The 12131-nt window shown below is 45.3% G+C and overlaps 1 protein-coding gene across 2 annotated transcripts in view; it reads left to right on the top strand.

The window, feature by feature from the left end:
• The window catches only part of glra4a (glycine receptor, alpha 4a), a 29510-nt gene that overhangs the window by 6671 nt on the left and 10708 nt on the right, over positions 1-12131 (top strand). For both annotated transcript variants that reach the window (XM_062476866.1, XM_062476865.1), the window contains exon 2: positions 11788-11918. In XM_062476866.1, the coding sequence (XP_062332850.1) occupies positions 11788-11918 (131 nt within the window). The remainder of the gene's footprint in view (positions 1-11787; positions 11919-12131) is intronic.

Below are 12131 nucleotides of genomic sequence, written 5' to 3'. Positions count from 1 at the left end.
AATATTGAATCTTTTGATAAAAGAGAAGGTTCTTCAGACTGGGTGAATCTCACAGAGAGATGAGTGGGAGATGGAGTTCTACTGCCAGTTAATGGAATTTGGAATGAATGAGATGTCAGTAGGCCAATTTCAGTTTAACCCAGCACTGGCCGGTCAGTGAGGGGTGGGAATTCAGACTGTTGCAAACTGTTGACAACGGGTAATGCAATTATTTATTGTTGCTCTATGCGTACTGATAGTTTACATCAATGAATTTAATATAAGTGAATCAGTATGACAACACAAACACAATTTCCTCAATTTTATCATCACAGATCTAGTCTGAGACGCCACTTCAAGGTCACTCACATTTAAGACAGACAGCCAACTTCAGCCAATTTTTGAACAAGTCTCCTCAAAATGGTTTCTTTCTCTTCACCTCCAAACCTCCAACCTCTAACGCTCCCTCCTCTCCCAGTCCATGTCACGCATCACTAGCGAAGCAGTCTTAAGAGAGAGGGGGGGGGAGGGGGAAGGGGTGTGTAGCGAGGTTGGGATTACAACTGTGCTCGTCAGATAACACAATGGCGGGGCACAAGGGCCGCTCCTCTCCGGCAGCATGGACTGAGAGCGAGCCGCGCAGACGCCACACGGGGGCCCGTGTAATTCCTCCGCACGCCAGATAAATCAAGGTGCCCCTTGTCTCTCGTCCGCTGCCGGAGGAGCATATTAAATCCAACGGCACTAATCACAGCCCTGCCGCTTGCCGAGTCTGAGACTCGGTACGCTGACCTCGCTGGCGCTACTAACAACAAGCAAACGCACACTGCCTGGCCACTCAATGTTTATGCTATTGACATTCTGCTTCCTCCATTACACCAGCAAGAACCAATGAGGACTCCGATCATTTGTTTCCATGGCAATCGGACATTATTGATTGGCTGGGAAACCGGTGTCCATAACGGGGTATCCATTATGTTTCTTTGCCGGTGGTGTGTGACCCATTAGCTAAGGTGATTCTCTCCACAGAACAACTGAGGGGAGGATGCTCTCTCAAGGGTAAACATCTCTGTCCAGCTGGACCACTCTGGCCTCAGGTCCAGTGCCAGACACACTGCGCCACTCCGCCATTAGTGAGATTGACAAGATGTCCTTGCGTGGGCTGTGTCAAAACTCGCAATGTCGGCTATGTTATTACCACACCATGCTCTTAGCATTAGTGCAAACAAGCGTCTATCCCCAACCCATGATGTCGATTGTATCTAAATTCATGGGCCGCCCTCAGAAACCTGTCCACCCTCGGATGGAGGAGCTGACGACATCAGGCATGCGTGGCCATGCTGCCGCCATGTTTATCTGAGTCGCACACACAGGGCCCAGACTCTGCTAACCATCCATTACTCTGCTGGGGACTCATCTCTTTATCTACCCCAGCAGACGCAGATTGGGCCCCCAACAGCCGTCCTTGTTCTCTCTTCTCACCTTGATTGCCGACCACCGAGACTCGAGCCATTAGTCTGTCTGTCCCCAGAAGACTTCAGCATGGGGCACCGAGGTCGTGCAGGTCGGCCCCTGAGCTCCCACAGGCAGGGGGATGTTTGTCTTTCAATAACGGGGAGGCGCAGTCGATAAACACGTCTCAGATAGGACTGAACACAGTGGGGCCTTTTTTGCCTCAACTTCCCCAGGAGATTCCGGCACAGAATGAATTTGTCTCAGAGATTAAGGTGATTTACCTGCTATGTCTCTAAGATGGGCTGGACGCACAGCAATCGAAGACTGAATCTGCGGAGGGGCGATCATGTTCCTGTGTCAGACTCAAACGTCTGCTCCTCCAGAATGTGGGTAGGTAGGAGAGCAGGACAACACACGCTCTGTGTAACTGGATTAGTTTGTTCTCCCTTTACTTCTCTTGTCTTTAACAGGCTGAAGCGGGACCATGCCCACATTTCTTTGTTCTCAACACGGAATCAAGCATGGCTTGCAATTCCACAACGTGTGTCCGATACAGTTACTTTGTACTGGTGCCAGGTTGCAGAAAGGCTCTCAAGACAAAACAGGTCTGGGTCTCTGGATACAGTAAAAATGGGCCAGAGACAAGCTGTCTTACTAGGCAAAGATGACTATACTTCACTGGTTGTGAAAACAGCATTCGTGTATGTGGGGTTCAGACAATTACTCAGTACAGAGAATTAAACTACAAAACACCCTTGCCTTGAAAAGAACCTTAGCAGAACCTAAGATAGTATAGCATGGCTGTTCCATCATGAATATGCATCATTACTCCTATTGCCTCCCCCTGCTTCATCAGCAAAGAGGAAATAACAAAGACAATATCATTTTTCTCTCAGCCGGAGCTTCTGCGTGAGTTGCATCGGTGGCCATTCCAATTAGTCGTAGAGTTTCAGGAAGCTGTCTGTGAGTCTGTGGGTGGTGATGTGTGCTGGGAGTCTGAATCTCTCCTCCTATCAGGCTGAGATGAGCATGGAGACCTCAGATGACTGGCACAGAGAGAGACGAGCGAATCGTGAGTGTCATTGGAACAGGGCTAGGTGGTGTTGAAGAAGGGAAGAGTAAGGGGGGGAGAGGGATAAAGGATGCAACATGTTTGACTCCTACTTGAGCAGCTACGGCAAAAGTTGTGCAGAATTTTTCAGATTCCAAGAGAGAAAACCAGCTCGTTACCACCAGTGGTTGTCTGACGCAGGATTTATATCTTAATAGAACAAGCTATTTAATAATGAATGGCTTTGGCTGCTGATGCAAGATTCTCTTTAGGATGAGCAGCTCAGCGGTTCCATGGTGAGGCAAGGAGAGAACATCCATCCAGCGGCATCCTGGTGGAGAGGAGTACACTCTCCTCACGGCGATCCTCACTGTGGTATTGAGCGAGTGAGGAAAACTTCTACGACTGATAGTGTCAGGAATAACTTTTTCCCCCATAGATGAGTAGTAGAGATTTAATAAGCTTTAGCAACTTCATTTAGGGAATCGAACGTGCTTGATAAGACATGTGTATTATTATCATCCGGGATTAAGATCTTGAAATTACAACAATATGACTTCCCTCTATGCATGTACATGTCCAAATCACTCAGAATCCGAGTGTGAGGATTAAAAGTTCCCAGGCTGATTGTATTATCTTCCTGTGCATGTCTAGAACTTTAAACAGGGAAAATGTCTGCCAGGGTTAGTTCTGGGTTAGATGAGCAGCATTGACTCACACGGATGAAGGGAGGGAGAGGCAGTTCACTGAGCTTAGTTAGCTGGCCTCTCCTGCCTCCTTCACGGGTGTAATTCAGTAGAGCCTGCAGGCATGGATCCATGGTGGCTTTGGTATGTCCCCCTCCACCGCCACCGTCCCTCCCTTACTGCGGCTGGCAGTTCCGCTGAAAGAAGCAAACCATGGGCCATGCCTTTGGCTGCTTCTGGTCTCGCTGTCATGTCCAAAACGGGGGGTCAGAGAGAGTGCACTGACGGAGAGGAAGGGTAGGGGTGAGAGAGAGAGAGAGAGAGAGAGAGAGAGAGAGAGAGAGAGAGAGAGAGAAGAGAGGCCAGGTTATTTCTGACAGTCTGTCTTTCTATAATTTGCCTCGTCCCCATTGGCAGCCATGGTCCCGTTATCTAGAGGAGAGCGTCAGAGCCTCCCAGCTCTGTCCACACTGGTTTAAGCCATAGGTGGACAGTAATCGGGACCAAGCGAAAGCCGCTTGACTCACCCTCCAAGGAGGTCGGCAGGCCCCCGCTCTGCTCACTATCAGTACACCCTGGTCCCTGGAGGGAGACAGGCAAGGGGGCCAGCTCACCTCGCTTTCCCCTGAGAAGCAGGCCTGAATGGATAACTAGGGTGACTCAGTGGGCCAGCGAGTGGGCAGCGATAACAAAGAGGAGCCTGAGAGGCTAAAAGAAGCTAGTGTTATCAGGCTACGTGATTAATACTGAGAATGATGGGAGCTGACACCTGCATACATATTCATCCTGGCCCAGGTAGCGAATAGAAGACATTAATCATTACACTCAAGCAGACTACATCTTCTAATTATACTTCACTGTATATAAACACTGAGTCCTTAGGGATTTCACACAGAGATTTACCGGTGGGATTCAACACCGGGGTGGTGCCTGTCAGCGGGAGAGAGAAACATGCGCACATATTGATGCGCACACATACACATGCGTACACACACAGGCATTTACACAAGCTCACGCTTCATTATGTCACACACAATTACCGTCCTGGTTCAGTCTCATTGAAAATCCAATCTTATTCATCTAATCACTGCATTTCATTACCTTGACTAGATCAAGAGTACACAGAATAGTGAACGCCCTGCTTTGATCAGTCACATTAGACTCAATCTAGAATATACCTTTGTAGGGTGTATCAAGGTTAAAGAAAGCAGGGCAGGAATATTCACTTCATTGGCTTGGGTGTATACAAGAACATGTTGACCAAGTGGAAGAATGTTAAGATCCAAGATGTCTGTTCATTATTTGTTTATTACTAAATCTACAAGCCTTTGGATGTGTAAAAAGCTGATTGTGATGCAGTAAAATCTATAAATCCTTGATGGTATCATCAGTGCAGTGCTTCATAAGTAGTATGACGCACTGCAACATACACCTGAGACTGGTGTAAAGATCTACTCCACGGTGCTTCAGTAATCCAACCAGGTCCTGAACCGACACATCAAAGCTCTCTCTCACGGCCAGCTCAATCCTTCTCTGTATCAGTGATGCTGCCAGCGCTGTTTCTCTGAGACTGACAAGAGGCAATCTGCCCCTGATATCAGATCTGAGGCATGGGTGAGACTTATTGCATACAGAGAAGACAGACAGCGAGGGCTGGATTGTGTCTCTGCTAGGGCCCCTTCACCTCTCAGGTTCATAGTCAATGTTCGCATTGGCCAGCATCTATTTATCCATTCTGTGATTTGTGCTATGGTCACACTAGCCGTTTGACTGTTGTGCGATGGTGGGTTTTCATACCCCTGGATGGTCATTGCAAGCTGAAGGATGTGTGTGATCAGAGCAACTTTGATCCCGCTGTTATTAAAAAAAGTACATCCAAGTGAAGGTGATGATATTTGCATTAAGGAATCTCTATCAAAAGAATCTTTCATTGAAAATGAGAGGGCGGTAGTAGTAGCGGCTTACTTTTTAAACCTTCTCGTTCTCAAAATTGGTAAAAATTGAATTCAATGCGAGCAAAAAACCGACGAGATCCTTCACAAAAACTCTGTTTTTCGTGGTTACATGAGTCTACAGTAGACAGTTCAGCTCTCAGGAGAAAAATCTGACGGCAGATCTTCCAATTAAGAGTAAGAGAAATTAAAGTGATAGAGCTTCGCTCAACGCCTAACATTCAGGCATCCATCTGATAGCACTATCAAATCACGACAGTGCACATTTTGGCATGAAATAGGAATAGGAAGATGTAGCCACAGTCTTCGGAGATGAGTAATGTAGATCAGCGGAAGACAGACCCGGGAAAACCTGAGGTCGTGGTGGGAGTTCAAACTGGGAAACACAGGGCACCCTCTAAGACATAAATCGAGCATCAAAGTGCAGCCTATTGTGTCCCTGTCAGCAACTCAGCACGAGCATAAACACATCATTTCTGTTTGGTCTCTAGACATGTCAAGCCTCACTCCCACCAGATTAAAGATTGCATTACAAATTAGAACACATGAACAACGATGCAGAGTGGGAAGCAGCGATTGACTTTGTGGGTTAGTGTGGATTAGTCTAAATCATTAAACCCCAGGGCCTGCAATCCCAGTGCTAAACACACAACGTTTCCATGAAGCTTATTTTGCCATCAGCTTTGGCTCACGTGCTAAACAAATTCTTTACCCCAAAAAACTAACCATTATAAATACTGCAGAAAACATAGTATTTTAAGGGAGTGGGGGAATCACTCAGTAATCAGATCATGAAGTAATTTGTTTGTGGCATTTACATGAGATAGAATTAAACTCTGCTATGCTGGAAGGTCAGTTCACTCGCATGACTTTTAGTGGTCTGTCAATTGAACAGCAGGTCACCTTACTATATATCTCATTTTCATCCAGGAGACCTCTCTCTTAGTGTTGGTCTACCTTATCTGAAGAACAACGAGTCTCTGGATTGATAAAACAAAAAACAGTACATGCAGTAAGATGTTCAATAGCTTCCAGTCAATAGTTCAATAGCTTAATAGTCTATGCTCCTTTTTTGACATGAATCTCCTTTACATCCTGGTCACGATCTTACCGAAGCCTGATTGATACTCCCAGAAAGATGTCTGGCATTTCCAGTTTGCTGTGGTGTGTGTTTCTACTCTATGCCCTCAAAGAATAGACTTGACCTATACTTGTGACCCATGTCCATTTGTCACCATGTTCCTCGGCAGGGTCATTTGTCCTGCTGGGGGCGATGTAACAGGGCTCTAGTGGGGGTTGCTGGGAGTTGGAGGCAGTGACCGTGCGGTACCATGCTTTACATCAGTTCATCCATGTCGCCCGACACAGACGCTTCACCCTAACGGAGTGGCTGAGACCACATCACTGAAGACAAATGTGCTCTGGTAAATTGCAGTGTGCTCTCAATCCCATTTTCCAATGATGCTATTGATCAAAAGAGAACAGCGATGTCCTTAGGCCACTCCCCCGTCACACAGGCGTTCGTGGTGGCTCACCACTACACTGTGGCATGACGGAAAGGTCACCACATGTCGTTACATCACAGAACATTACACGTCAATTTGTTACCACAAAGTTCAGTGAAGATGTACCGTGAAACAAGACCGGTGACCGGTAAAATGACTGAATTTCCTCAGCATACTATGAATGGATATTATGTCTGTTTAATGAATGGACTGCAATCTACATGAGTTAAAAATAACTCTATCCGCTAAAGAAGTCTTATTCGTTTTACTTTTCAGCAGTTGATTGCTATTCAATAGCTAATTGCAATTCAAAAGCCCAAAGGGAAGTAATATAAAATTCTAGAAGGCCGAGTGTATCAGAGAGTGCGGGTGGTCTGGGGACAAGACAGAAAGCTTCTGTGGATGTAAAGGATAATTTCACAGGTGGGAAACCAGAAAAGCGTGTTACTACAGGCCGAGAGACCTGTTTAGCTCCGTCTCACATTATGCTAATGGCCCTAAAAACCTGGAATGTTCACGCATGGGTGTCTGACGACTGTGATTTCCCCCATGCTCTCAGGATCCAGAGCACAGCCGAGCCACATTCCCAGTTGATATGCTTTCTGATCACTGGCTCCTTAATGAAAAGCAATTAGCAGCATATGTTTGCAATTCACTGGCAGAATATGTGCTCCATCTAATTGAAACTAATCGACTTCGGTAAATTCTACGCTGAGGCGCTGCTCAGATGGGGAATATGAAATATGAGCCCAACTCCATTGACTAAAATGTCCCTGTCTTTGTCTGCCAGAATCACTGTTTGAGTAAGTAGTTAGAAACCTACATCAAGGTACGCCTTCGGGCAAGAATATGGAAATCTGTCCACACACAGTGTCCGCAGTCGCTTTGAGATATGTGAGATAAGATGGAAGGAGAAGAGCTCTTAATATACTCCTATGGGTCCAATAATAACTATGAAAGGAGAGTAGAATATACGTCCGTGCCCTAAGGTCTGACCTCACCACATCCATACGGTTCACTCCTGCTCATATATATACAGTGCGTTTCATCAGAATTCGCTGCAAAGTTTGGCTGACAGGTTCTTTTTTCTTATAGCAGATAACTCTTATAGCTAGTGTAGCATGATAAACAGATCATGCATCATTCGCAGGCTTTCTTAGTCCATCAGTGTCTTTTCCAGCATACACAGTATTACTTAGATAGACTATTGTCATCAATATATAATGTTGAGGCAGTTTACCACAAAAAGATATGGGTGAGAATGCTGCTTTAGAAATCTATAGAATCAGATAGGCTAGATGTGAGATAGGTGACATGATAGTCTTGCATTTATTGGTACTCTGTAGAGGTGAGATTCAACACCACAGGAGATACCCAGGTTTCCATGCCAATACATAAAGCTTTGCTAATACACAGAGACCCCTGCATGGAATTCTACAGTGAAAAATAGAAAGGTAATCAAATCTAGACTAGCAGCTGTTCTGACACACATGGTGATATCATGCCATTCCAATAGGACTGTCATTTCTCTGCTGACAGAGTTCCTCTGACAGGCTTGGCACAAGTCAACTCACTGCTTCCTTTTCAAACTGCAGATGTCACTCCACAACACAACACCAGTCATGCCCAATATCAACACGAGCTGAACAACTGCCACACACACTGATACCTGTTGTTGAAATTTGAAATATTGTTGCTGTTGAGTGTTTGTCCATCCGGATATGACACAAGCATGCGTCTGTCCTGAGTTATTACTATGCAGTTCAATCTCTGAGACAACACAAGCACCAGACTAGAGAAGACAGGTGTCTGGAAACATGCTTAATAACATGGCAGCACGGACAGCCACCTGGATCCACACAGTGACTGGGAGAAGACAACTTATCATCATGCATTATGTTCAATGGATATTTGTTTGCTCAAAGTGAAATGTGCATATTGAACCTGAAAAAACAACAGGTATACATTTCTTTCAGAGGTTTTACTTTACTCTACAGATTGGTCAAACATTCAAACGTGGACAGTTTCTTTTCACTAAAATGAATTCTGAACAGCTGTTGAGCTATGATGCGATTTAACCTGTCTTGTTTCATAACAGCTCTTTTCAAGGTTTACCCAATCATATGCTTTAAAAATATAGCCAATTGCATTTGGACTGTGGCAGAAATATTGACTTTTTCCTCCTGACTTTGGAGCAGTCCCACTTGCTTTTAAGGGTCACTGTATTGATGTTCTGTTGATCATTTCAAGGGTACGACACATTTAAAACACAATTTCCACCAAATATTTATATTTAGTTTGAACCCAGGTAGGGAACAACATAAGATTCTTGATGATCTCTGCAGACCAGAACATTCACTTATTCTCTGGAAGGGGGAGTCAGGTGGCTGAGCGGTTAGGGAAGCGGGCTAGTAATCAGAAGGTTGCTGGTTCGATCCCCGGCTCTGCCAAATGACGTTGTGTCCTTGGGCAAGGCACTTCACCCTATTTGCCTCGGGGGGAATGCCCCTGTACTTACTGTAAGTCGCTCTGGATAAGAGCGTCTGCTAAATGACTAAATGTAAATGTAAGTGAGAAAAAGTGGAGGGAGAGTTTTTTGGTATTCAAGGAATCACTTCAACATGGATGCAGAGATCAGATGTAGGTAGAGAAGACCTCAAAAAGGTCAGTCTCATTAGATGTCCCCTACTTGGTTTTCAGTGATTTGGCCTCCACGGTTTCATTCACAGGCTCCGAGAGCCTCTTCAAGGCCATCAATGACTGTCAACAGCATTGACAGAAAGCCACAATTATCCTCGGAGGGCAATTATGTCTGACAACAATGGCATAATTTACATGTACTTTCAGGTAACTAAGTAGACGTGTTATGTGAGTGCTTAATTGCTGCAGTTGGCAGGTTTCCTTCAAGCCTTTAATTGGTCAATGACAAATATCATACCAGTCAGCAAAAGACTAGTCAGCGAAAGACTTCCAATTAGTAATTCATGAGGGTTGATGGGGAGGTGTCCAGGGGCCTGGGGGAGTTTTCCTACTACCCTCTACGGTCAGAGGAGAGACAAGGAGGCCATGAAACTACTGAACTGCTTGTGGAGAAAAACAACATTCCAGGAAAAATCCCAGGAAAGATCCAACTTTGTTTAATGTGATGACTTATTACGGTTTAGTGACTTATGGTCACAGACTTATCATGTATGTGAAGCATGCAATACCTTACCTTCCAGTGTCAGCACCAGAAACCACAACAGATGATGAATCCCAAACAGAAATCCTCCTTCACTGCTGACTATCCCCAGTGACACATACAGTAAAAGTCATCCTAGTCGCTCACACCCTGGCTGGTCAACATGTCCCAGCAAATGTCTTCTTAGCTAATCACTTTGGCTTCAGAACATTGACTCTCTGATGTATGGGTGGAAAGTATGTTGGTTTATGTGCTTGACTTTGCGCTGAAGCCAAATGAGAAAGGGAGTCTTTGACTCTTCTGAACCCTCTCACAGCTTAAGTGACATTTAAGTGGATTTATGTAAGACATCCCCCTGTCATCGTCAGTCACTTTCACCCCTCTCAGAATCATACGGAAACCCCTGCTAAGACTAATTATTTCAAAGGGGAAATTTCTCCATGTCTCTTGATTGGTTTAGAGGTATTTTGTTTTTGAGTGCATGTGGTAAAAATCATATTACAAACCTGCTCAAAGTGAATCCCTTTTTCAAACAAGTTGATTTGTGCTTGAAATGTATGCTATGGTTTTGCAAGTTAGATTGTGGTTGAATTTACATAAATTCACATGTTTATTTGTGTCTACAGTTTGTGTGGGTGTGTGCGTGCGTGAGGGAAAGTAAAATATAGAGAAATGTACAGAACAGCAGTCAGCAATGAAACAACCCAATTCTAGTGGGAGTTCATTAATTCAGAGTAAAAGGGACTTGATGAATGGCTAGTCTGTTTCTGTATGTTAATTACCCTTTATTTTCACCCTAATTAGTATCAGCAACACATTTGTAGTCTGTTGCACTGTGTGAAAATACTTTCCTTGATTTAGCTAATCCCTGACCCCCTGTAACATTTGCTTGATCAAAGCCCTTTTTATCCACAGCAGCAAATGCAACATGTAATATCACTCAAGGTTTAGATCTAAAGGCTAAAACAGTATGACGCTAACGAAATACTAATTTCCCCCAAAACGTCACTTCTCAGAAGGTCAGTGAATAGCTTAATGGCTTCAGAGTTTTTGAAAACATCCGCTGAAGCCTCCATATATAGTTCCTCGGTGGAAAGGGAGATGCAGAGAGCGAGGTGCCGGGACCTCAGGGTTGGTCTGTCTGCGAGGAGCCTAAGACAGCCAAGGAGCCCTAGGCAGCGGATTGGGCTGGCTGTCCATATTTCACCAGAGACCCGGTCTTGACTGATCCGCTAACAATTGCATCAAAAGCATGGGGGGGAAAATCAGCCACCTCACAGCAGGGGCTAGCTGCTGAGAGAGATCCGTCACCCACGCTGGCCCCTGGGCACCAGTAGGTCTCTCTCTCCGTGTCTTGTCCTTTCTCTGTCTCTCCCTCTCTCTCCATTATTCCTCTCCCTCTCCTTCCTCCTGATGAGGCTGCCTGTCGGCGGCAGGCTGAGCCATGCTGGAGCTGGTATCAAAGCCTTCCTCCCCTGGTGTGACATTCACAGCATTTCAATTGAGCCATCAATCTGTCAAGCCTCACTGCTGCTGAGCCAGAAACCAGTGTATAGGGAGAGAGGAGAAGAATGGAAGAATGGAAGGAATATATCTTTTCCCTTTTTACCACCTCTCCTCTCGGTAGTTAGGGTCTATCGAGCACAATATGTCCCAAACAAAATGGGAAATGGTGGAGCCATTCAGCGCCAGCTGAGACTAGTCATTTTCAGCCTTGATTTCTATCCTCATTTCCTCATCAACCGCTGGGTTTTCCTGTGATGACAAAGTTTTGATTAATTACGCTTCTTTTTTTCCGTCTTTTTCTTTCCGTCTTGCTCTCTTCCTGTATTTCTTGCCCTCTCTCTTCATCTCTGTCTCCATCTCTCTCTCTTTATCCCCCATCTCCTCTCCCCCTTCTCTGTTGTTTAATTTCCGTTTCTTATTTCCTAACTCCTTTTACGTGTGTGTTTTCTCTGCTCTTCCTGGGTGGTGTCAGACCAAGCTCCTGTAAGGAGGAGATAAAGCCGTCCAGCCGGGCAGGGCCACAGCTGTCCCCGTCTGACTTCCTGGACAAGCTCATGGGTAGAACGTCTGGCTATGACGCCCGCATCCGACCCAACTTCAAAGGTACTGTACATCAGAGCAGTACCCTGCTTCTCTGTAAAATATCCCAGACAGAGCACTTACAAATATACATAGAGGCTTTCTCCAACGCCTGAAAATGTGTTGCCGCAAAATGGGTGAAATTGAAGAGCTGATCCGCCTGCCACATGGTTTGAATGAGTAAAATCGAAAAATAAGCTAAGGTTGACTTCTACAGGATGCAGGGATGTGGACTAA

The sequence above is a fragment of the Osmerus eperlanus genome, chromosome 13 (genome assembly GCF_963692335.1).
Source record: "Osmerus eperlanus chromosome 13, fOsmEpe2.1, whole genome shotgun sequence".
Taxonomy (NCBI): domain Eukaryota; kingdom Metazoa; phylum Chordata; class Actinopteri; order Osmeriformes; family Osmeridae; genus Osmerus; species Osmerus eperlanus.
The sequence above is the reverse complement of the archived record's forward strand: the minus strand, read 5'-3'. Positions and strand labels throughout refer to the sequence as shown.